This window comes from Cricetulus griseus, chromosome 3, assembly GCF_003668045.3.
Source record: "Cricetulus griseus strain 17A/GY chromosome 3, alternate assembly CriGri-PICRH-1.0, whole genome shotgun sequence".
Taxonomy (NCBI): Eukaryota; Metazoa; Chordata; class Mammalia; order Rodentia; family Cricetidae; genus Cricetulus; species Cricetulus griseus.
In genome coordinates, this window is record NC_048596.1 from 40,683,150 (window position 1) to 40,710,109 (window position 26,960).

Below are 26,960 nucleotides of genomic sequence, written 5' to 3' on the forward strand. Positions count from 1 at the left end.
TTACTTACATACATAGCACCTCCGCCCAGGCCTCAGAATTCATCAATACGTTTTTGCACATTACTGACTCCAGGATCTCAAAAAGCCTCGTTTCCATTACACACTCCCTTCTTTTGCTATGCCAGAACTATGTGTTTGTTTTCCAGAAGTAAACCACCTTGAGATATCAGTTCTTAAGTGTCATAGTGGGGTGGCACATCTGCCCTGAGTGTTGAAGACATTCAGTAATGCTTAACAGTTACTAATCATGTTTGTCTCAACTACATATTAATTATTTCAAGGATTATTCTGAAAAAATACATTTTTCCTACCATTTAAGAGGGGTAGATTGGACTCTTTTGTTTGTTTGTTTGTTTTTTTTTTTGCATTGCATGTTTTCACTCCATTCGATATTGCTTTTGACTCACCAGTAGAGTTCATCACCATAATCCAAACTTATATCAAAATAATTCCAGACAAGCAAAATCTTGCAAGGGTGCCTTTATTAAGTTTTGCATTCTAATTCCAGCTAGGGTCAAAATACTCAGAGGGGATAACCATAGGGAGCAGAGCAACTCACTCTGTAGCCATTGTGCATATGGAGTAATTCAAGGAGGGACAGAGGGACAAAGCTTAAATCACAAGTGGTCCTCCTTACCAAGTAAATATTCCAAACATTCTACAATGGAAAGCACATGACCATGACAGAGTCACAGAGAGCTTGCACCTAAATCCATCCTTTTAGTCTAGGGCACGAATTGGGGTCACATATTAGAAGGCCAATGATTCTTTCAGATTAAGCTACATGCTTTTTATGTGTGACATTAATACTGATGAATCGCTTATGTTTAAGAAATCAATAAATGAAAGAGATAAAGGAAAACACCACTATAATGGTGACAATAGGAGATGGTTAGTCATTTCTGAAGGGTTTCTCTTCACTCTGTTGGCTTCTTTAGGAGTTCTTCTGGGAAATTTTCATGATAACTGTCTTGAGCTCAGTGTATTCATAAATACCATGCTCACCCCTAGAAAGGGAAGAAAAATTGCTCATAAGCATGGTTATGCACTGCAGCATAAATCAAATATAATTTACATAATTTGGTGCAAGTTTTTTGCTTTCTTATCTGAGTAGAGGCATTGTAAAATGTTTATTGAACATAGTATAGTTCATATAGGTGCTAGCTTATCATAAGCTTTATGACCAAATATAAACTCCCCAGTGGAAAGCAATATACTTTAAAGAATTCTGTGCTCTGTTTTTTTTTTCACAGAAAATATCCATTATTTGCATTACTTTACTTGACCATCTGACTAATTACCCGAATTATAATTCAACCTGGTCAGGTTTTTATCAGATCAATAAAGGAAGAGCGATGTAGTTCATGTTGTACTGTATGCCACTGAAGACCAGCAGAACAAAGCATCAGCTAGAGCTTGCATTCACCATTTGCACTGTCACAGGAATGGTGGGAGGTTAGAAGATGACCAGTATCCACTTTCAGTCAGTAGAAGCTGTAGTTTTAACAGGATCTTTCTATTCTTGGCAAAACCACCACCTAATTTTTCTTGGTGGAGTTTTCTATCTTTTGGATTGATTGTATATAATTTTAGGAAGAAAAGAAACTAAAGATTGTCCTGATTCAGGCTTTTGGGATTTTGGCAGAGGTTGGCTTTCTGTATTCATCAACATCATATAATACCACAAGGAAATCTTTATGTCTACCATAAGAGAACAGCAGCTGAGACTAGTATATCTGTAGATACCACAGTAACTTTAACCAGGTTTTAACCCCAGACCTATTTTGGAAATTATGATTTCTTTCTACATAGTGCATGATTTATCTAGGAAGATTGTACTCAGTTATGCCCTGCATTGTTTTGGTGAGAAGATAAAATTACATGCTCATAGGATCACTCTCAACATTGTAACATCTATGCACACAGATTTGCAGAGGAGCAGGATTTTGGTCCTTTACCAGCACTACTCCCGAAACCCTTCTCCTGTATATGTAGAGGATGTCTTATTCTCCCCAGAAACACAATTTCCTTACATGGATTATTCTGTGGGTAATTAAAGTTTTGAAAATGCATCTTGAATGCTTCAATGAGAATGTTTTTTCACAGTAATTAAAGGGCTTCCCTTCAGCTCTCTAAATTCTATTAAAAGATAGTATTTTAATAAGTGTTTTTATCTCAAAGAGGTAGATAATTTAACCCATGATTTTGACCAAGTTATTTTCCATTCTATTTAGAGCTTTAGTGTCATCCATCACTCATTGGAAAATCATATGTTTAACTGTGATCACATTGAAGCTGATACTCTTAGGATCTTGTGCATGTACAGTTTCCAAGATAGAAACACAGTAACATCTGCTTATAGGTCTTTTTAGCTCAGAAAGACTATGCCTTGTGCCTTACTAGTCTGTGCTCTCCAGACCCTACTATCTCTGTTTCTAAATCTTCACTACACATCAACTGGACCTTTTATTGAATACTGCTGATCCTATGCCCAGCTCTGGATGAGGTATGCCACTGCATTTCCACTAAACTTCTGTATGGTCTCATGATTCTCATCACAGACCATGTAATATGTGAGAAATTAACAAGTCTCAGAGAAACTGCTAGAGTTGACAAATATAACCAAGCAAAAGAATAAACCATTCTAGTTCTTGTTTTAAACACAATGTTTAAGAGGATCTCCCTGTCACATCACTAGACTTTGTGGTTTCCCCGTGGGAGGTCTGACTCTCTCTGAGGAGTAGATGAGGGGTGGGGTGAGGAGAAGGTGGGGGGAGTGGGAAGATGTGAACAAGAGGGAACAGGGATTGGATGTAAAATAACATTGTTTTAAAAATAAAAAGAATAAAAAGAATAAAAGAATATCTCCCTGTTCCCATTTTTTATAAATTGACTGAAGAAAAAAAATGGCCTGTGAAATAGAGAGTGATTAAATTTGGAACATTCCCAAGTGAAATTAGCAAACAAAAAGCCAGATCTTCACCACTCAATCTTTTCCAGTGCCACCACTGAACATAGATCCAGAAATCAACCCTTGGGTTCCCTGGATTAGCAGTGAACACACTGGGAACTGCATATGCCCAATTTTGGCCCTTGTTGCCATCTGAGTTAATTTTGTTTTCTTCATATATATATATATGTTTTCATATATATATGTCTTCATATATATATGTCTTCATATATATATGTTTTCTATAACATGAAGACCATGCTGGCTTTAAAATCATGGAAGTCTGCCTGCCTTTGTCTCTCAAATACTAAGATTAAAGAGTAATTCACAATCTAATTCTTGAGGGTCCTTAGAGATGGTTATGTCAGTAATTCTCTGGCAATAGTTTACACCAAATGACTCGGTTTAACACATGCACAAGTTATTAGCTAAACTTCACCAGAAGCATATTAGTATGGGGTAAGCAACTTTAATTCATTAAAGTGCTATATTTATATATCTAGAATGTTTCCACATTTATTTAAATGCTTCTTAAGTTTATCAGTTTACCCTTTTACTTTCAGAAAATGACTCCCGAATTGCTTATAGTTGCTTATATCATAGGCAATCCTAAAAGTAGACAACAAGCAGCTACCTTGGTGGGGTACTAAGCACTGCCCTTTATGGACAGTAAGCATATTCCTTCTGCTATTGCTTTTTTGCACTTTTGAAGTACTTCCAAAATTTTAAATGTTATTTTCTCTAAAAAACTCCAAGGACGAGGGCAGGCGTACTGCACTTAAGATAGTGAAAATGGCACAACCTTCTTGGAGAGACAATCCTTTTCACAAAAATATGTTTGCAATACAAAGTTTTACTTACAGTTCACGTCCATTTCCAGACATCTTGAATCCACCAAAGGGGCACTGGGGTGACAGCATCATATAGCAATTTACCCTTAAGGAAAGAAGAGAAGGACATAATAGACAATACTTAACTCACCCCATAATTACAAAGTTGGATATGAAAAGAATCAGAGTTCTCTTTAAAAACTCCATCATTTAGTATAATATACCCATTGGGATGAGAGAAAAAAACAGAAAACAAAAAACACAGTGCTGTGATTTCGAATGCAGAAAGGAAACGAGTGTTAACCTAGAAACAAATAAATAGTACAACTCTAAGAGTGAATAGTTATAAAGCAAGATTTGTCGGAATTACAATTGGAAGAACCAATGTGCCATGACAGGAGTGTCTATTTTGTTGGAGGCTGAGTTTTGTCTGCTGTTGTTTGGTAGGCAGCTTTGTAATGCTCATGTAGTTAACAAGGCTAAACTCAACCTTCTTTAGAAGTTGCAGAAGTGTCAAAATACATGGTTGGTTTCATTAATTGGTTAATATATTGCTTTCTCAAAAGTGTTGGCAGGAATTGGAACTAATTAGCAATTTTAATCAGATTTTATAGAAGACATGAAATGGATCTATAGAGAAGTACATTATAAAAGCATGATTAGAATTACAGTGAGGCTCAACAGAAGATCAAGGCAAGAGTGGTGGTGAGTCCAGTGTAGTTTTGCAGGCAATAAGTTATTACTTTATAGAAATTATATTAAAGAAAGTGGTGCTTTATGGGGCTGTTGAATTTTGTCACATGATGCAGGAAACATGCTATTTGAAGTACTTGGTACACAGTAAGCCTTCAGTAAGTGTGGCTGATGAACATATATGATATAGTAACTCTGAATTTACTAGTATGCTTACTACATGAAAAATCTTTATTAATCAATAGTCAGATGTATCATAAAACAAAAGAATTTGATTTCATTAAGTGTCAGAAAATCAACCATACTCAAAACAAGAAACAACAGACTTTGGCCTGGTGCTTAGTGCTAATTATATAATAACATTACATGATAGTCTAAAAAGTGTTCTTCAAAAGAACTATACTCAGAGTAAATCCCAATATATATTATTATTGAGAAGCTTGACTAATATCTTATGTGTTAAAAATAATGTTACATGTACTTATTTATTCATAAATTCATTCATTTACAAATTTGTTTAATGAATACATGTATACTTTTGTCTGTGCAAGTGTGTGTACTTAGAGACCTGAGGGAAACACTGGATCTCTTCCACAATTGGAGCCTTATATTTCATTAATTAGCTTTTTAAATTTCACTTATATTATAGTCATGGGTAACATAAAATTCATGATTTGTTTTTCAAACTATTGTTTTAAAATTAATTTTATTTTTGAGAATTTTATAACATTTGAGATCTGTGTTCACACTGTTTCCATTCTTCAGTCTAAAGAGTCCATTCAGTATAGTTATATGTGTGCATGGGCCTGTTTGTATTTGAATAACTATCTTATTTTCTGAGACACAGTCTCACTGAGCCAGGAGTTCACCAATTCAGTTGAATTGGCTGTCCAGCAAACACCTGGAAAACTCCTTCTGTCTACCCAGTAATGGGTTACAGCCAAGCATCAAAGCCTCCAGGTTTTTACATGGCTTCAGGGAATCTGAACACAGGTTATTGTGTTGAACCAAGCAGCACTTCCTAGTGAGCCATTGCCTCAGACCCAGGCTACCTGTTTTTAAGTTCTCAGAAGATACAGGCTGAGAATCTCTTATCTGAAGCTCCAGAGGCCTCAAGTGTTTCAGTTTTGAAGTTCTTCAGATTATGGAATGTACACATAGATTTTATTGGTTGAATAGCTCTATTATTCTAATGGGCATGTGAGTGTTCCTGGATGTATGTATGTATGTCTACCATGTGTGTCTACCATGTATGTTTTTTGGCCATGCATAGGCCAAAAAACTGTCAGGTCACCTGGAACTGGATTTCCAGGTGGTTGTGAGCTACCCAACCTGAGTTCTGGGACTGAGTTTGGGCCCTCTGCAAGGTCAGGAAGTTAGTTCTCTTAATTGATGAGTCAATTCTCCAATTCTATTCCCCTATTTCTGCAAAATTAATTTATTTATTTAAGGTGTATATTTGTGTGACTGATTGTAAAAGGACTTATTAGAGGGTGTAATGACCTGGCTCTATGAAATGACTCCACTAGTCATTTCATGGTCTCCATTGAGTTCCTTAACCTCAGCAAGTTCCTGGTTTTACCACAGAAGTGGCTAATAAATAGTTGTGTCAGTTCAGCTTAAATGATGAATACAAGAAAGACACTGTAAATTTTAGTTACTAGTGACTAACTGGTGACTTCCTTTGACAGAAGGAAAGATTTTTAAAGCTATCAAGAGGGTAGAGAATTGTTTGGTCATGTTTCTAGGATGCTTTTCCATGCCTGATTTTCCTTAACTGGACTATCTGAGAAAATAGAAATAAGCTTTATGTTATTGCTGCCAGGAAAGAGGGAAAGCAGGCTTAATGATAAAAAGGTTGCTGAGGAAATGGTCTAGGGTGTAGAGTCAAGTGGGCACAGCAGTAGTTTGAGAGGCACAGCCTGTAAGTGATAACTTACAGTATCATGTAAGTTAAACTATAAAAATCAAAGAGCAGACTAGGACAAAAGTGAGAGAAAATTACTTCACAAATTTGTTATGATCTTCTAAAAAATGCCATGTCTCAAAAACAAATCCCAGAGTAAGAATCTACTATAAAAAACAAGAAAAATAATCATTTACTATACAAGCTGAATACCATCTTGCCTGGGACGCAGACCCATAATCCCAGTTACTCTTGGGCCTGAAGCAGGAGGATTTGAACTTACTGAGTTGCTGAATATATATATATATATATATATATATATATATATATATGATGGAGGAGACAGGACTGAGGGGCAGAGTGCTTGCCTATACTGCAAGGCACAAGATACAGTATTCACTGTGAAAAAGAATAATGACATAATGACAACAACAATAAATTTTGGCATACATAAAGCAACAAAACATTATGTAACAGAATTAAACTTGGACAAAACAATTTTTCTTTTATGTTCATTGTTCAAAATAATGCCTCATACCTTGAAATTATCTAGCAATTCTTACAATGTACAGAATAACATTCATAAAAGGTTTACACAGGTAACTTGAAATAGTTGGATAAAGTTAATTTGGCTTAAAAATAAGACAATTAACTTTCTTAGCCAGTCAGATAATTTCTATAAATATCAAGTCTGAAGGGGGTCAACTCAGCCTGCCCATATGTCTGATGCAGGAAGGGCACCCCTTACTTTAGATGGACTTACCACACTACCCCAGCCTGCAGAGCAGAAGACACAGTGATGGCCTTGTCCACATCTTTCGTAAAGACTCCTGCTGCTAGGCCATAGCTAGTATTGTTTGCTCTCTTGATCACATCATCTAGGGATTTAAACTTCATGATCTGTTGCACTGGTCCAAATATCTAGATAGAATGATATGAAAACAGGTTTACACTATATATACTACATATGCTTTAAATACACTAGATATGCTTCACTAGAAGCCACTCTACATGGACTATGTGTAAGGATCAGAACCAATGGCCATGGCCAATGAACATGGAAACATGTTGTGATCATGTGTGACATTCTCTATGAAGCAGACACCAATCATGATGGCAGTTTTGTGCTTTGATAGAGCTGTTCAAAATGTAAGGACTGAACATCAAATCACTATGCGCATGATTTCCTTGGAAATATCTTCCGAGTTAATTCCAGTTTTCTTCATTGTTCAAGTTACTGCACAAGGCAATATGACCAAAAAAGCAGTCCTTTGCTCTAAGAGTAACAAATAGACAATTATTGAGACACTGTTTATGCTTTTAACACCAGTGTATTATTGATTTAAACATCACCTTTCAATGTATTTGTATCATTTCATAATTATAAATATTGTATAATATAGCACAGGTGTTTATTCCTTAGTGTCACTCAATACTATACACCATTACTAAACACTGGAACCACTCCACACTAAGTAAAGCTTGAAATCCCTGGCAGTGACTATCATTACTCTTGCTTATTCCAGTGTTATCAGTATTTCATTTCATCTGGAATCTAGTCAATAAAGCCTACACACAACTCAGTCTATATCTCACCCCACAAGTAAGTAGAAACAACTGGGTTTTTTCAGGGATGCCATTGTCCTTTGAAAAGATATTAATCAAAATTAAGTAAAAGAGAGTATTCTTGGAATGTCAGTACACTTTCCTGGGAAATACAAGCATAGTTGGCAAATACTCAGCGATGTCAAATGGTTTTCTGTTTCTGAGTCAATATGAGTGGTATGGGACAGTTAGCAGCAATTCCCCGAAGGCTGGGGAAGATTCTGGGGTTCTAAACTCTCTCATGACCCTGTAACTGGGAAACATAACAGTGTGAGCACTGTAAATGGAAATCAATTGGAGCAGAGCTATGGTAGGTTTTCTAAGAGCTGTAGCAACTTAGCCTAGACAGTATGGGCTCCAGGCTCCCATTCTGAAGCAGCAAATGAGATATTCCAATGAGTAGGTTATAGGATCACAATCTTCCTAGAATAAATATTATTTTCTGTTTTATTGTCCTTTTATCCATGTTAATCAAGGTCTACAAGAACAATAGCTCTGATCAAAGAAGATCTGGATGATAAGGTCAGAAATTCAAATGCAGTTGAGGAGTGAATTGATGCAAACAATCTAAGTGTGTTGGATTATCCACATACACGATCTTTATTTCTGGTGTTTATATTTATTTCTTCTTCTTGTGCAGCTGAATATTTGCCCTTTCTCCTTATTTGATGACATTGTGGAGGAAAGAAAATAACCTCTCAGATCCTCTGTTGTATCAGGGACATGAGTATAAATTCACGGAATGGAGAAATTATGGTTCTGTACAGTTGAGTCATTGTAATTTCTTATTATACTGTAGCAGTAATCCTTTCATTGTTTAAGGCAAATGCTCATACCTCTGCATATAGCAGAAGCCTTCATAAGCAAGACATATATTAGTTACTATTTTAATCACAAACTAGTTCATTTTTGTTACATGTTGTTTATTGGTTATCATCTTTATGGATCCTACTTAGATGGCACTCCACAGAACTCACTTTCACTTCCCTTACAAAGACAGTCCACTCTCTCTCTGTGAGGATGATTTTTTTTTTAGTTCTTTTTATAACAGATCATTCAGTGTATAGTGTGCATATTGGTTTCTGTTTTTACAAATGACAGAGTCATTTCCCATTTCTCTAAGGCTGCGAATGAAGCACCTATAGAAGCTGATGTGGACTTTGTGCTGTGTTTGATACAAACTGTTTGTAGCCACTTGGATTCCTCCTCACTGATCAGTCTTGATCACAAATTACTTTAGATGTTATCATCAAGCATTTTAGGGAATGCTGTTCAAGGAACAGAACATTATAGAGAGACACACGGTTTACATACAGAAGGATCTGGATGGCCCAGAAACAGAACCACATGGAACCATTACCTCCTCTTTGGCAATGCGCATGTCATCAGTAACATTGGAGAACACTGTGGGCTGGACAAAGTAGCCCTTGTTTCCCCAGCGTCCACCACCACACTCCAGTTTGGCTCCTTCTTTCTTCCCACTCTCAATGAGATCAAGTATTTTCTCATGTTGTTCCTTGTCAATCTAGTTGAAAGAAATCACAGGGGGGAAATGGGAATAAATAAAAAAAAAAACATTAAATCAGTGGTTTGAAAGCTGAGGGTTACAGCTATCAGAAAACATTTATTTTCTATGGTCTTAGGAACAGCAGACACAAATTTATTTTTGTTGCTACTTTGTAACTGCAATTTTGCTCCTTAGTGGTGTCTCAGTTCCTAAGACCACCAGAAATATGTGTTTTCTGATGGTTGTGACCCACAGGTTGAAAATCAATGCATTTATTTAAATGACTCCCATGCCTAGGACACTCTCTTAAGTTTGACAGTTCGGCAGAGTTTACCTCAGTCTGACTAGTCTCAGGCATGTTTTTTGTTGTTGTTGTTGTTGTTGTTTTGTTTTTTGATTTTGTTTTGTTTTTCTGTGAATTTTTTTTAGGAAGGAAAGCTTAAGAGTTTTTGTAAACTTAGTATATTTACAAAGTATTGCAATTGGCAAGGTAGAACTATAGGGACTTTTTACACATCTGTCATTTACTCACCCTGGATGAAATTTGTTAATGATTTAGCACATATGCCTGAACAAAATCGTGATGAGAAAAGGATCAGGTCCAGTGGGTATGTCACTTTAATAGCAGCTGCTTTTGACTGTTGGAGGCCTTTATTCTTCACAAATGGGATCTGCCTATTCTTGAGTCATGTCTACTGGTCTGGCTGCCCTTTCATACTGTGTATGAGCAGAGGTTGGGGGGTCTTGCTCCATTCAGTTCAGCAGGTTGCATACCAGTTTCTAAGAATAATTGATTATCATCTTCCTGTTCCATTAAATGGACCATGTCTAAATAATATGATCATTATCACAGAAGTATCATGTGCTAAGTAATGTTTTGCATAAGAAAGAATTAAAAAGGGATCTGATTTCTGGTTGACAATATCAGAATCACTAAACACTCAACCCACTTGCTGAGACATACAGGTTTCCTATTACCCCAGTTTTCACAGAAGCAGGAGGTAAATGATTAAGTGTTGGATTACAGATCATCTTTGCAAACTGCCTGCTTTAGGTGTGATAGGGTTCACATAAATGGAACAATTAGAGACCAAGGGACTAAAAAGAGGGGTTCAGATTTGGGGCTGGTGTATTTTCTGTCTTGAATAGATAACTGGCATTCTATATATCTTTGGACTCTGTCAATCTTCTCAGTATTCAAAGGACCAGAAAAGTTTACATGATGTGCTCTCTAATTGCTTATCTCAGCCTCTACATTTACTTAGAGTAAATGTTAGCTGCTATCAGTTGCTAGTTGAGAAAAGTTGGCATAGTACTTTGTCAACCTCTTGCTCCAAATGTTCAGTGTGCAAAACTTAAAAGAACATTCCTCAAAGATAATCTCTTCATTTGTTATCTATTGTGGAATTCCAGGGGTTGGTTTAAAAGTCAAGACACTGATATTACTACATGCAGTATAACCAGGCTAAGTTATGGTATCATGTAGGTATGCCTAACTGGGATGTTCTGGAGTTAATGTGCAGCCAGGTATCCTTTAACTCCATGAAAATCTCTGTCCTAGTCTCAGAATTTTTTCAAGGTGTGTCCTGAAATTCACTATTTTTCAGTTCTGTTTAACAAGATATATTTCCCAACTCATAGTGCTTCTCTGTCTTTAACCAAAAATTACCGCTAGGGAGTCCAGTCTTTGAATATTTGCTTCAGAAAGAAGGAAGGCTGAGGTATATCATACTAGATAATGGGAGTAATAATAGTAATCTGTTATCATAACACACAGTCTACAAAATGGCAAATGTAACTCTGCTGTTATAATGGTGTTAAAATGTGTGTTTTGATTTTTTTCAGTGTGAGAATTTTTTGATTCCTTAGATTTTATGTGTTAGAAAATCATATGAACCAAAAAGATACAAGTTCATCTATGGAAACCATATGTTCATACCTAGAAACTAGAGATCAATAAGTACCTTGAGGATAGACATATACATATCTTATTATTTCTGAGAAGAGAATGGTTATTCATGCTCTTCTTAGAATACTACAATACTACATATAAAAATTGTCATCATGTATTATTATGTATAATTGCTATCATGCAGAGATAGATTTAATTGGTATTGATGACTATACAAGGAGATAAACATCATGTTGGCTATGCCATGCAGTTTATTTCACTTCACTATATAATGAATCCACAAAATTTATACTACTACCACTGCTTAATCAACAATGAAATTGAGTGGAGGGAAGTTCATGGTTTTTTTCAAATAAAAATATTGATCATTTTAACCTTTTATGGATGCACTTGGGTCCATGAAGACAAATAAAAGTATTACTTTATAAATGAAAACAATATGTGTATACAAATACTCATGTAACACAATATCAATGATAATATATTATATATAAGATATAAATACTATACTCACAATATATAGTATAGTATAATATAATAATCTGCCTTCAAACTAAAATGCTTGCAATTTGACATCTTTAAAATGAGAAAAAATAACTATTGTAAAATAAATTCCTAAACAAATGTGTTTGGCATTAATTTCCCCTAAAATTATTTTTGTTGTGATATTTATGAATTCTCAAACTCTGTTTAAAAAGTCTCAGTTACTCTTCCAGCAGTGGATGAAGCACTAGTCTAAAGCACTAGACTAAAGTAACGCTTCTCATAAGATATTTCTTATTACAGATAAAAACATAGGATAGAGAAGACTGGGGTCTCTTCAGTCATTTGCTTGTCAACATGCCTGGCTGCTCTCTGTATCCAGAGTAACCTCTCTTAAAAAGCTATACACTTACAGAGAGTAAAGCCATGTGACAGTCAATTAGAATATGGGATTGTTTACTTTAGAATCTTACAATTCAGAATTCTATTTTCATTTAGCCTATAAATAATAAGCATTGCTACTCAATAGAAGGCTATGGTTGAATAACACAGACCCCTTGATGAAATAAAATAATGACTATTGTTCAATGTGAAGGGTTTCAGATAATCTGCTTCTCTACCCTTTGTCATCTAAGGACATACCTATTATTTGTCTACCTAGTGTCTATCATTCATCTACCCACATATCATATATACTTATCTATCTATGTAATGATAAGATGTTTTATATTTAGATAGTAAATCAATATACATTTAAGAAGACAAGTGGTGACAACAAATTTACTAAGAATGTCATAATTTTTTAAATATTAGAGCAAATAGGGATTTGAGAATTAGCAAATATGGAAATCAGCAACTATCTTTATACACTCACTGAAATCAATAATAAAAATATATAATGAGACTGAGACAATGTAAATAATTCCTTCACTTGCTAGTTATCTTGGGGTACTGCTTTAGTCCTACACATTTCCTACATGGGTACTTTGATTAAAAAGAAACACTAAGAGGTTTGTCCAAATTATTTATATGATAAAGTCTAAGATGTTACTGACAATGTCCTCTTTGGGATTTATGGCTTTTTCAAGGTACTCTCATGAGATATACATAGTAGTAATGGCCCCTAAATTTGTACTAATGGAATTTGGTTTGCAGTTGTTAAATAACTCAAGAATGAGGTTTGGTTCCAATTCAACAGTGAGAAACAGTGTATCACAGTTAATGTAAAAGAATAACAGTTCCAAGGTCAATGTCCAGTACCTAGGCCACATCTCTCAGGAACAGCTCTAATGTCACTTGGGGACAGTAAGTTCATTGTAGTGAGGTTTTTCTGCTTACTGTTGGGTGGCATCTTTCCTCTGCTCACTAGATGTGAGCAGATCCCCTTCACCTTTTTGTAATTACTTAATTTGTCTCCAGATAAGGTCAGTTTCTGCTATTGTGGGGGCTGGGCACAACTACCTCAGGTTGAGGCTCACTGTTTTAAAGAAAGATCCAGAGACAGGCATTAACTCAGAAACAAAGCTCCATAAACCTTGAGTAGACCATAACAGACTATGAACCAAAGCTGTACAGAATGAAAGGGTGACCTTTGGGCTAGAGAGACAAAGATACTCATATTTACAGTGAATCTAACTACACAGAAGAAACTCGGAGCCCCTTGGGAAATGCCTGCTTCTAATAACTACAGAAGCCCATAAACCAGAATCTTCAAGAACACTTACAGTATTACACTAGAGAAACTGAGGACCCTGCAGAGGATCCAGGAGTGCTCGAGTGCTTATACTTGTATAGCGACTGCTGAAGTCAAAGACTGATTATAAGGGAGAAATTACAGAAATTTATGTGAACTTCGAAGAGGTCTACAAATTGTAATAGGAAACAAAAAGCATACAGACTGAAGAGGGCAAGGAACTGATAATATTGGCAAAATTTCCTCTTTACCTCTTGTTTTTTGTGTGTATGTGGTGTGCACTCAGTTATAAGTATGACAGTGCAATGTGTGCAGAAGACAGAGGTTGACATTACATGTCTTTTACTCTCACTCTCTTCTCCTCTCTATCTAGATAAGCTATCTCTCTGAACTCAGAACTTAAGAGTTTGGCTATTCTAGTTAGTCACGTTGCCTTGGGAAATTCCTGCCATATTTCATGAACTCTGAACTAAATGTCAGTTACCAAATGCATTCAATTTTTAAGTGAGTGCTAGAATCTGCACTCTGAACTTCATGCCTAAATGGCAAGAATCTTATCCAATGGGTTATCTCCTCAGACCTTTACATGTTTAATTCCCTGCATTATTCCTAAACTACTTCTAGACACATAAAAAAACTGATAAGACAAAATTAGAATGATTTTTTTTTCCTATCGGAAATTAGCCTCTTTACATGAGGTCAGCGTAATAATGTGTAGATGGAAGTTCTGTTCCACCCGGTCTTGTGACTGTTAGAAGCAAGATATCACCATGATCATGTCCACTAGCAAAGTGTATAGCTAAGAGGTAAAGTTAACTCTATCAAAATTAGTTCTAAGTTGTTCTTAATTCTTGTATTGCAATGCTTGTCTTTTTTACCTGAGGGCCTTGGTTTATTCCTGTGTTCAGAGGATTTCCAAGAATGCATTTCTTAGCTCGCTCAACACTCCTTCTCACAAACTCATCATAAATTGACTCCTCAACGAAAAGCCTGGATGCTGCCACACAACATTGGCCTTGATGGTAGAACACCCCATTATGTGCAAACTCAACGGCTGTGTCCACTGCAAAGGAAATATTCACATTACAGCAGAAATATTTTCTATAGCTTATATGTGTGTAAATGTGCTCACACACATGCACATACACTGAAGAGATGGCTGAGTGGTTAAAAGCACCTGGAGCTCTTCTACTGTAATGGAGTTGAGTTCCCATTGCCAATGAAGGATGGGTCACAGTCTCCTATAGCTACTTCCTCAGGACCTCTGAAACTCTCTTCTGGCCTTTGGAGGCACCCACACATAGACACACATATACACACACATACACACACATACACATAACATCTAAATCAAAATTAAATTTTTAAATGTATTTTTTTCTCAGATAAAAAATGGTGATAGGTTAAAAAAGACTCACCAAACACACATAGACTCAACATATTCCACCTCTTGGAAGCCAAATAACAAAAACAATCTTGATAATATTTTTATTTTCAATGAAATAACATCAGAAAGAAGCTGGAAAGAGAGGCTAGGCCAGTGTTAATACAGACCTTACTAAGACTATAGACTTGATTGTAAGAAGAAATAGCAATGTAAATAATTTTATAACTCTTTCTAATGATTGAAATATCTGTGACTACTTTCAGATTCAGATTTTAGCTAATAAAAATATGAAATCTTCCCTTAAATAATTTCAAGAAATTCATGTACTTTGGTCAAAGGGAAAAAATATCTTTTTGAGAACAACAACTATCAGGATTCAGAAGAATCACCCACCATATGAATTTTCCTCTAGACAAGACACTTCCAAAATCTATCTAAAGTCTATATCATACATGCACATGCATTGCTTAGTTTATTTGGTACAATGGGAATAGAGATTTTATTAGAATGCTGTTGGTTCTAACAAAATAAAAAGAAAGGTGTGTGTGTGTGTGTGTGTGTATGTGTGTGTGTATGTGTGTGTGTGTGTGTGTGTGTGTGAATTTTATGAATAAGAAAGTTTCTATTCAATATTATAGAAGTGGGGTATCAATCTGAACCAATAGTAATGGCTTCAGTTGTAGTTAGAGAGAGATAAACTAGGCACCCTGTCATGTGTTGAATAGTAACCTGGAAGTAAATTCTAAAATCTGTAGTGATGATCACCACAGTGACAATAACAAAGATAATGCACCATTTGTGTTTATAATCTAGTTGTAATTATGCAGCTAAGGAAGTAAGAGGAAAAGGAATAATGGACCATGAATTTCAGTGAAATTACTCCTACATGATAAGTACCTGAAAATTTGATTTGTTAGTAAAATCAGAAAGGTTTGGAATTTTACAGATGGGATCACATCCAAATGATAAACTTAATATATTTCAACTTCACTAACATTAATTGAAAAAATGGAAATTATTTAAATGGTTCTAATACACTTTATTCTTCTTATAAATGGTCCTGAGTAAAGGGAGAAAGAAATTATGCAATTTATGACAGCTATACTCCTTTTGGCTCCAAATGTCTCCAGTATTTCATGCCCTCAGCACAATTAAAGAATCTATGATACAAAATTACCAAAACCACATCACAGATCCTAGATGTGATCTAGGATCACATCAGATTGACTTACTACCTCAGATTGACACTCAGAAGTAGTAAGCTATTCCAACTCAGGGCAAAATCTTCTCTTTATTTTGTTGGCTGTATACTACAGAAACAATTTGAAAGCTTTGCAGAGTCACCACAGACTCTAGTTAATTCCTTAAACCTTGAAGCAAAGTCATTTGCAAGGCTCCAGGTGACTTGTGACATCATCAAACATCAGGAGGAAGAAGGTGAGATGCTAGCAAGGGACTTATACTCACAGTCAGCATCTGCAAACACAATGCAGGGGCTCTTTCCCCCAAGTTCCAGGGTGACCCTCTTCAGATTGCTTTTCCCTGCAGCTTCTTTGATTAATTTGCCAACCTGAAAGCAGACATTGCAGAGAAGGAGGCTTAGTTTCTTCACATGTCAATAGATTGTTTTAATACTTTCCATTTATAGGATATTTATACCACCCTGTAATTTAATTTGGAAGAAACATGAAACGGTGTCATTCAGGATCTGGCACCTTCAGGTGTAAAAGCCTCCACCATCAAGTCTGAAAATATGAGGCATTCAGAAAATGCTCATGGGCAGGAAAACAGACACTGCAACTTGAGAGCTGACTTTCATGTGTGGGCCGATAAGAGTTTATTTTTCTTTTTCATCAAAACTTTGTCTTTGTATTTGATCAGAAATACCCCCAAACATCTGATGCATTGACTTCTCTACCTCTGATGACATTTAGAGAACTCAGTTCTTCCTTTGTTTGGGCTCATCTCTTAGCACAGATTCTCTTTGAGACCTTCTCTGAGGATTCTAGGTGGGCATGATTCTTTTTCCTCTGGTCTCCAAAAGAAACACATGAACATCCATCTGGAATACCCCAAATGGTATCATACACATCTGCAAAAATTTCCCAATAGACTGTCATTTTCTATGTCCCTGTGTGTTTATCACATATTGCTCACTGTTCATGGATCTCAGTACCCCCTTCACTATGGTGTTCTTGGCCCTATGCTTCTGTTTCTCCTACACATGGCACTCAGCACAGTGGATATAAAAGAAAGAGGCAGGCGCTGATCCCTGTGTTCTTCCTGCCCTTAGTTGGAATCCTGCCATTCTAGTTTCTTCCTTAATTCTAGTTCCTTCATCTAAAAGAAGACATTGATTTCATTTTATTTTAATTTCTCTCTTTGGGTCCCTTAAATTGAAGGTTGTTTTCTAAAAAAATAGTTCTTCTTTTCCATCCAAAAATTAAAGCCTTCATGATCATTAGTACTTCCTTCTGTTCACCATGAACACATTCTACTGAAAAGATTTTACCCAGGTGTCTAGAGATACCCCTTTGCTTCTTTAATCCTCTGTGTTTGCTGGGCTTTTCTACATGTTGGATTTTAATGGAATGTTTCTCTCACACTTATGACTGTTGAGATTATTTCTATGTGGATACTGCATTGCAATTGTGCATTTCAGAAAAGATATTCACTCTACTAAGATTTTCATTTTATTAATGATCTGAATTTAATTCCTGAAATTAGATGAATAGACACAAACAAAACTAGCCATGGCCTGGGGAACCTCTACCTGAAATTTATCTTCCCTACTTCTCTTTCAGACTGTTGTCTTCCTTCGTTTCTGTCCTCTTATTTCTGACAGTGTATCCCTGTATAGCTCAGACTGGCTTGTGATTCTCCTGCTTCACTTCCCAAGTGGGGGTAGTGGTGTATGCCACCATGTCAAGTCTCTGTAATACAATCTTTGTGACTATTTTCATTTAAAAAGTTTCTGTTTTCTCTACAAAAAAATTATCTTTTTGGAGTTACCTGATAAGTTTAGTAGAAAAGTTTTGCCAACATAGCTAAATCTTGTACTGGTTAATGGAGTAAAACCAGAAGACATTTCCTAAAGCCACAACACACATGGCAAAGAATGTGTAATACAATGGCTGTGTAGAAATATGAAGGAGGAATAAAGATTTTACATACATTGCACATCCAAGTGGACAACTTGAAGTTTGCTTGAATTTTCTCAGAAAACAATCAAATAATTTCTATCTTGTGATTTTTGTCCCCTTCCTTTGAAAAAGTAAAATTTTATTTTTCAGAAGAGGACAATGAGAATGGCAGAAATCTAAACTTGCTGCATCCTGTGTGAAGCAGTGTTCAAAAAAAATGTGTCTTACACTGTGTGGCTACAGTTCTTTATAAAAATGAATCATTTGAAATTCTTAATATCTAAACTACATTAAATTTTTTGCTAAATTGTTTTGTTGTTGTGACCACAAGAGATGCAATATATCATTTGCTTCTGGATTAAGATTGATTCAGGATCTTTAGTCTAAGTCAGGTTACAAGCCTTGAAGAAAACAAATGAACAAGTTCCCACAGAGCATTTGTGTGGGAATAATGCTCTGTTTTCCCTCACCGTGGTTTTTAAAATCATGTTGTTACCATTTTGTCATTTAGAAGCCACCATTATTTGGCTAACCCTGAACAAGAGTCTTTGAGGCTAGCCAGATAATAGAAAGAGATCAATCTGCAAGGACACTCACTGTCCTGCAAGGGTAGTGGGAACACAGATGGAAACATTGTCTAGTTTATGGATTTCTCTGAACTTTGCATAGGAGCAGTGTGGGAACTCTTGGAGTCAGGTAAAAGGAGCAGATAACCACATACAAACCAAAGCCTGGGAAAACGAAATTACAAGGATATTTTGAGTTCTCAGAGGGGTACTAAATGTCTTCTTCTACAGGCTCTCATTTTTATTATGTAAAACTGAGAAAAACAGATATTACATTCTACTTTTCAAATAAAGAAAGTCAAAATTGGCAAAGACACTGAACTTTTAGAGGCATTGTACTTAGAGAGTTAGATTGGAATTTGAGCCCAGATTTTGCCTGATCTCCTAATTTCCATATTTATTTGGGAGTTTTTAAAGAGGCCTCAAAATGGTTTATGTCTCAGGATCACTTATAGCAGTTGAACATTCATGCTACCTCTGGGGTCAGGACCAGAAGCCTTCAGCATAGATGCCCTGGAGAAGGCACAGGTTTTGGACCCAGATATGCCCATGGCTTCCCCATTGCAGGCAGTCCCAAGATTCTATCTGTCTGCCGTTTCCTTCCCTGATATATCACAATGACAGAAGTTATCAGCATGTCTTGTACATCCTCATGTCTTTTTACCCCATAGAAAATTCTGAATACAGTAATTTTAAGAAGACCATATGTCAATCATAGATTTTCACCATGTACTATTTTTCTACTGTCCATGAAAAATCAAGAAAATGTGTTTTAGAAGGTGGAGGATTGAATAAAATACAATTTAATGTTTATCAATTCAACTTTGGAGAAGTTAGTTGCTTCGATATTTTATTAAACCTCTCCATAGTTGAATTGCCATAGGGTCAGAAGTCAGGCACACAGAACACTGAGGTTCTCCAGAAGAAACATAGAAGGAAGTGAATTTTGGTCCCCTTCTCAGGCTATGCTGGGTAGACAGTCCCAAATAAGACGCTAAGGGTGAGACTATACTATTTAGTTTTCTTCTTCTAGAGGTTGTACTTACATTCACTCATATGCATCACTGTTTGAATTTATATGTCCTACCAGATACTTTACCACTCATCAGACAACCTCAGAGGCAGTATTTCCAAGAGATAGTAATAAACACATTGAAAATGGTAATCTTTCTCCAATAGTAACAGGTATTTTCTTTTATCCTAAATCCACCCACTTGTCTTTGATAAACATATTTCAAGGACAGAATGATGAACAAATCATTGAAACAACTTTTTGTTTTCAGAAGTGTTGGTTAAGAAAAAGCTGCGCAGTACATGCTTGTTCTCATTAGAGATGAGGCATCCGAAGACTGGTACTACCTGTGTTGATCCCGTAAAGGCCACCTTGTCGATGTCCATATGAGAGGAGATGGCTGCCCCTGCGGTTGGTCCATAACCAGGGACAATGTTTACTACGCCAGGAGGAAACCCTGCCTACAAGTAAAGAGGCAAGCAGTCAATGGAAGAAGAATTTAATTCTCAACAGAGACACGACTACATGATCCATGACTGAAGCTGCTTTGTTATTCTAACCTTAGGAGTTTTTTCTACCCAGAAAATTTCACTTAAGTGTTTATTCTTTGTTATTACTATTTCTTTTCTTTTTCCACATGAAAGAATACTCAAAGGTGATAATACTGAAAACACTTTTTGCCAAATCCATATATCACATCAATGGATCATAGCTCCAAGATTAGCTGTGTCAAATGTCAGAAGGGAGACCTCATTGAGAAAGGATCCTGAAAAGTATGATAAAGTGTATACATAGAGAGAAGGCATTCAGTATCATCAGCAAACCTAAAAATCTAAAGAGTGGTCACACTTTCAGTGCTTGCCCATTGCCTTTTCAGGCAGAGCAGCTACATAACAAATCCCTAGAGGTATTGTTCAATCAGTAAAAAATGACATAAACAAAGCCTCTCTTCTTAGGATGATAGAATGATTCCTATCCTACTGAAATCAACAAAGACAGTCCCACTAGTTTGATGGGTATATTAAAATTTCAAGATATTTGCATTAAAATGCCTCATTCTGACAAGTGGCTGTTCATTTTAATTTGAAATGAAAAGTATCTGAAAGATGTTTTCTCAGATTTCAAAATTCTAAGTTTGAGTTTTTGGTATGATATTAAGGACAAAACCCAGCAAATTGTTTTTAAAGTATGAAATAACAAATGTTGGATTAATAAAAGTTCCATGTACTCTTTGCACTTTTAACAGAAAAGAACCTGAAGATGAAGCTATGATAGACAAGTGACTGTAAACAGCTGTTTTATTCTTTGCATAACATTGTGAGCATATTGACACATGTGGCCTCTAACCTACAGCCACATTGAAAACTAAGATTACTGAAGGAATTCACAGAAGCAACCAGGCCAGTTATAAATGCAGCAGTGACAACAAATATTTCTTCATTTGAAAGAATGCCGTTATTTCCTCAGGAGTTATGCTCAGGAGACTTGAACAACATAAGTAACCGGTTACAAGATGACTGGCTATAAGCCTCTGTCATTATTTAGATAGACACACATTTGTTCGGGCTGACAAGAGTTGAAGATAGTAGTTCTGCTTCTTTTATCTCCATGACTGGGCAGGAGCCATGTTTGATCAATGAAGCTCACAGTGGCAGGAATGAAATTTGTAAGGTAAACAGGGGTGGGGGAGAACCCTGAATTTACCTGCATGTTGTGACTCTGTAGACTCACCTCTTTTATTAAAGATGCCATGTAAAGAGCAGTCAGAGGAGTTTGCTCTGCTGGTTTGACAATTACGGTGTTCCCACAGCCAAGGGCGGGGCCTATCTTCCAAATGAACATGAGCAATGGGAAATTCCACTAGAAAGCAAAATTGAACAATGTTATATTGTCTCTAGCCACAGTTTCTAAAACGACCTGTCTTGATAGAAAACTGATAAGTTTGGTGTAATTACCTGGCATATCTCACTTAGGTTTACTAAAAGCAACTAGTAAATGATAAATGTTCTGAACTAAACATAGAAGGGGATAGGAAAACACCCCTGAATCTAATCAAGTCCTATTATTTTGAATTCTTATTCTACATGGAAATCATTATTTTATGCTTTTGTAGATAATTAAGCATGGCAAATGTTACAGATAGTTTAAAATTTATAATATTCTCTCCTTACATCTCCCTAAAGAACACTTATTGAATTTACCTAATTATGATATCTCTTAGTACATTGAATGTTGAGGAGACTTCATTTTTACTTTTTGGATCCCAGAGACTGAAATCAGGCCATGGACATATTGAATGCAATTTCCATATGACAGAGCTATGTTCAGTCACACTAGCCAAGAGTCACTGTCATTCTGAAAACTTCAGAACACTTCACTGTTTCTAATTTATCTTCTAAACTATATCAGCTGTATGTGACCAGTGCCCTGTGTTAACCTTAGAGGAAATTTGGTTACATCCAGAACATTATTTTTTTGGCAGAAGAATTTTGAGTCCCCAATCCTGCTTCCTAAATATATAACACAGGCCATAAACTATTCCAGTTTTCATGGAGCTTATTCCTCCCACTCAGTCAAAGACATTTTCCAGCACTTGAACAATCTTGCTTCAGTTACTATTGTCCATAGTGGGAAGTCTCAAGGAGAAGACAGACATGCTGGGTTAGTGAGCACTGCTGTGTCCACTGACATGTCCCAGCACAGATGAGTTGTGATAAGCCTTTGTCACATACTTACAAAGCACAACTCATGAAAACCAGAACATAACACAAATCCCAAAACAACCCATGCAGTAAACACTTAGGGGTTATTTGGCAACACTAAAATACCCTCAAAGGTATAGCAGTAGATAGAGGGGATCTGCACCAGCTAACTCATATCCAAGAAACAAAGTGACAGGAATATATTCTTCGGGCAGTCATACTTATTGAATTTACTTCATACATAACCATCACACAAGCTTCACTTGTGTGGGGATGGCTTCAGATCAAATGGATTACTGTTTTCTTTTCCCCATTGGAGTCACGAAGGAGAACTTACAGGGATGATTTGGCCACACACCCCAATTGGTTCACGTCTTGTGTAAGTAAAACTATCTCCATCTGGAAAACAGAGTAAAGACACCATCCATTAAATGCAAATGTGGGATGCATTCATGGCAGGGTGATAGTATGGTGGTATGAGAGGAGCACCACAGTGAATATAAAAAGGGAAACAAAATATCATATCTACAAGATTAATAACATAAACAATGGGACAATCAAATAGCTATTTGAATCTAAAGACCGAGAAACACTCAATTTCTTGTATTCCAAGATGGCTGCCTTCTACATGCACAAAGGACCTGGGAGGTGAGGTCCTATTTGGGTAAGGGCAGAGCCACAAACAAATGTTTCCAGCATTTTGAATCTCCCAGGGGCACTAACTTTTAAAGGTAAATGATTTAAAATAGCAAACTATCTCCCCATAGTAAGCAGTCTTTCTACTAACTTGAAATATTTGGTTTTATTTTTTGACTATCAAACGTAAATGCAATGTCTTTTAATGTATGAAAAAAAAAGTGTCTGAAGTGAAACATGGTTCTCTTCCATCTGGGTTTGGCCTACTACAGTGCCTTACTTTGATGTGGTTACCCTGGGAATAATCTTGTTCTGTGTTTTATATTGGCTTCTTTACAGGTGCCTCAGCTACCACAGCAAGTACTGTTCCTGGCAAGAACTATGGGTGTGTTAAGCAGCTTCTTTTATGTTTCCTAAGAATGGTGTAAGAGCCATAAAAAGCCCCATTCATGGTATCTCTGTTGTCTCATTCTTATCGTCTTACTTCCTGAAGACCAGTGAGATTGGAAATGGGTATTAGTGTCAGAACTGGAAGTGGACTGCTTGAGTTCCTGAAGTCATTCCGTTATAGATTCTTTTCCAGTTGATTCTTTTCCACTTGAAATATTTTTCAAGTGTCTGTTCTACTATCTGCACACTGAGTAATACTTGCACAAATACTTCCATGCAAAGCTTTTAACTCAGTTTGTAAATATGTTCTTATTTGTTTTGTGTGTTTTGAAACATGTTAATATAAATTAGTTTGTTTTAAATACACCGAGCTTAAAAGGGCACAGACAGCATACCTTCCTCTTTCTGGACCAAATGTCTTAAACAATTGTATTACAGGAAGAATGTCAATGTTGTTATGGACATGAAACACAAATAAGTGATTTTAGTGGCCAGTTTTAAAAAGTTTGAGCATTTGGACACTGATACCTAATTGAGTCTATGAAAACGCTTTAATGCTGTCTACACTCTCCATAGTTTTATTTTCCTCATGATTAATGGGTACAACCTAAAAAAAATGTTGACTCAATAGAACTTCCTTTTTCAGAAATGTCTTTAATCAAAGTCAATGGAAAAAATAGTTTTTGCCTTATTGTTTGACATCTTTATCAGCGTTTTAAGGTGCCATCTCTGTAATGGTAGCCGGTAGCCTTGTCCCTGCCAGTTTTCTAAGTACACTTACCGCTTGGTATTGTTTGACCATGGACCTTGTCTGCCCAGCCTGCACAGTACTTCAATGCTTTGATGCAGGCTGCTATATCAAACAGGTATGAACTGGCAAAGACTTTCCCACCATTGATTGCCTCCAATGTCTGAAAAACGAATACAAGCCACAGTCTACAATTGCAACAAGAACATTAGATTAAGAACATTGTTCAGCAGAACTGGAGAGATGGCTCAGTGGTTAAGACTGTCAATTGCTGTTCCAGAAGATCCAGTTCGATCCCAGCACCCACATCTTACAATAGCTTACAATCATCTATAATCCCAGTGACTTGTGATATTATGCCTCCTTCTGCCCTCTGAGTGCAGCAATCCTGTACTTAGTGCACAGACACACATAAGGGACAAATACCCATACAGAGAAAATAATATAAATTAAAAATGAACAACCGTATACTCATGTATGAATAAGCAGCATAATCTGATTCAGAAGAGTAAAAAGAGGATATAAAATGTAGGTAGTAGGTGGCATGGGTGGCCCTAAGCGGAGTTGATAGGAAGTAGTTGTGGATGGATATGATTAATATCTATTTTATAAATGTATGGAATATTATAAATAATAAGAATATATGGTGGACATTTTCAGTAGTTATGTCAAAGAGCTTTGTAATTATATGGAATCTCAAATCATCTCAACTAAACTGTTTTTTACTCTCACAGCCTAGACACATGGGGGAGGACCTAGGCCCTGCCCCAAATGATGATGCCCCATGGAAGGCCTCTCCCTTTCTATAGACCAAAAGAGGGATGAGGTGGGGGTAGGTGCGGAGCATGGGAGGATGGGAGGGAGAGGGAACTGGGATTGATATATAGAATAAGATTGTTTATAATTTAAATAAAAATTAAAACAGAGTCCAATAACTTGTTTATGGTCACCAAGCAAGCTCCTGATAGAGGGGATAATGAGATTCCTATCATCTGACCCTTGTGCTCTTTCTGTCACACTCTGAGTTCCTTCCAACTAAACTATGTCTACACACTAGGCACAGTTTCACAGGTACACAACTGTGAAAATAACAGTCTCCTTGCCATATAAGAATTCCAATAGGATCTCACTTGCCATCCAACGGTAGAGACAAGTTGGTGTTTGCATCCATTCTTGATGCCTAAGTAATTATTGTCATATTCTTCACAGATAGAAAGTCTGTTGGTCCAAATGTGACACTTAATCTTTCACCATGGATTTATGGATTTTCCTCAACACTTTTCAATGGCAATCCTGCCATTTAGGCAACATACTCATAACTATTTCAATAGTCAAACTATAAAGTTCTAGGCTTTCTGGGATAGTAGTGTTTTCTCTTTCATTTCTTTTCATTCAGACTATAAAGGTCTCCTTGGAATTCTACATTCCATGAGATGATCATTCAATAGCCAAAGCTCTTCTTCCTCAGATTCATATTGTCCACTCCCCTCAGAATCTACACCCATGTGATTTTGGGTATCTCTTCTTCATTCTCTTCACCCTTTCAAGGTAACAGAGGCAGCTAACACTTTGCATGCCACCAACAAATGAGAGAAGCCACATTTTGGAAAATAGCTTCCTTTATATAGACAACTGAGGGCAGTGTGACTATTCTTTTCATATTTTGAAAAATTCAGCATCATTGAAGAATGGGTTAGTTTTACAAAACTTTGGTAATGCTTCCAGTAAAATGAAGATAATTAAACATAGTCTGAAATCTAAGTGGAAGCCATGCTATTTTCAGTTGGCTTTACTAAAATGCATGACCCAAAGGACAAGTAAATGTGCTCCCATTCATATTTTATAACAACATATCTACCACAGAAATGAAAAAAACATAGCACCCAAAAGAGAAGTCTGATTGTATTCATTATTCAACCTGGATTCTAATTTGTTAATTCCTTTAAACCTGTCAAAATGAAAATTACTTCTCTTTGTTACAACATTGTCAACAGACATGTGGCAAGAGAAAGATGCATTGTAAAAATGTTTGGGTGGATATAAATAAAATTTTTCTAGAGCAATATTTTGGCACTTTTAGCAAATTCATAAATTTCCCCATAAAATATTTCAGGATCAATGAATATGAGAAATCAAGGGCATTGTTAGGGGAACATTTGACCATAGCAAGGACTCTGAAAAATTCTAGAGAAAAGGTCGATGTGCTCTCTTAGCCAAACCAGCTGGCTAACTGGAGCAGTATGTGCTCTTGGGAACTCTCCTATGCATCCTGTTGTTGGCATTGGTTAATACTCACAGCCAGCAGCAGATGGTCTCTTTCTATTAAGTCAGCCAGCTTGAACAGTAGGCGCCCTCTTTCTGAAGCATCCATAGTGCGCCATGGGGAGCCAATCTGAAAAGCCTGCCTTGCAGCCTTCACGGCTTTGTCAACATCTGCCTAGAAATCACAGAACACACAGTTCAGGATATTCAAAATACTAGATGAGCAAAACAACATCATAACCTTGTAAACTAGAACATAATCCTCACAAATAGAAGCTAGATCTTCATTAAACCAAAGTCCAGATTATTCTACACTCTACATACCATAGTATGCTGGAATGGTTACTCTTGAGTAATATTTGTAATAAGCTCCAATAGTCTATCAAATAGTTAAACTCCTACAATAGAGATGATTTTTTTGTTGTTATTGTTTTTCAAGATAGGGTTTCTCTGTGGATTTGGAGGCTGTCCTGGAACTAGATCTTGTAGACCAGGCTGGTCTCAAACTCACAGAGATCCGCTGGCATCTGCCTCC

The 26,960-nt window shown here is 36.4% G+C and overlaps 1 protein-coding gene across 1 annotated transcript in view; it reads right to left on the bottom strand.

Moving 5' to 3' along the window:
- Positions 1–464: 464 nt before the first annotated feature.
- The window catches only part of LOC100768367 (retinal dehydrogenase 1), a 40,358-nt gene continuing 13,862 nt past the window's right edge, over positions 465–26,960 (bottom strand). Inside the window, exons 3-13 of the mRNA XM_027406545.1 lie at positions 26,460–26,600; positions 24,197–24,326; positions 22,727–22,788; positions 21,419–21,547; positions 20,035–20,148; positions 16,434–16,536; positions 14,458–14,642; positions 9,345–9,509; positions 7,143–7,300; positions 3,812–3,886; positions 465–1,007 (exon numbers count right to left, since the gene is read on the bottom strand). Of these exons, the coding sequence (XP_027262346.1) occupies positions 935–1,007; positions 3,812–3,886; positions 7,143–7,300; positions 9,345–9,509; positions 14,458–14,642; positions 16,434–16,536; positions 20,035–20,148; positions 21,419–21,547; positions 22,727–22,788; positions 24,197–24,326; positions 26,460–26,600 (1,335 nt within the window). The 3' untranslated portion in view covers positions 465–934. The remainder of the gene's footprint in view (positions 1,008–3,811; positions 3,887–7,142; positions 7,301–9,344; positions 9,510–14,457; positions 14,643–16,433; positions 16,537–20,034; positions 20,149–21,418; positions 21,548–22,726; positions 22,789–24,196; positions 24,327–26,459; positions 26,601–26,960) is intronic.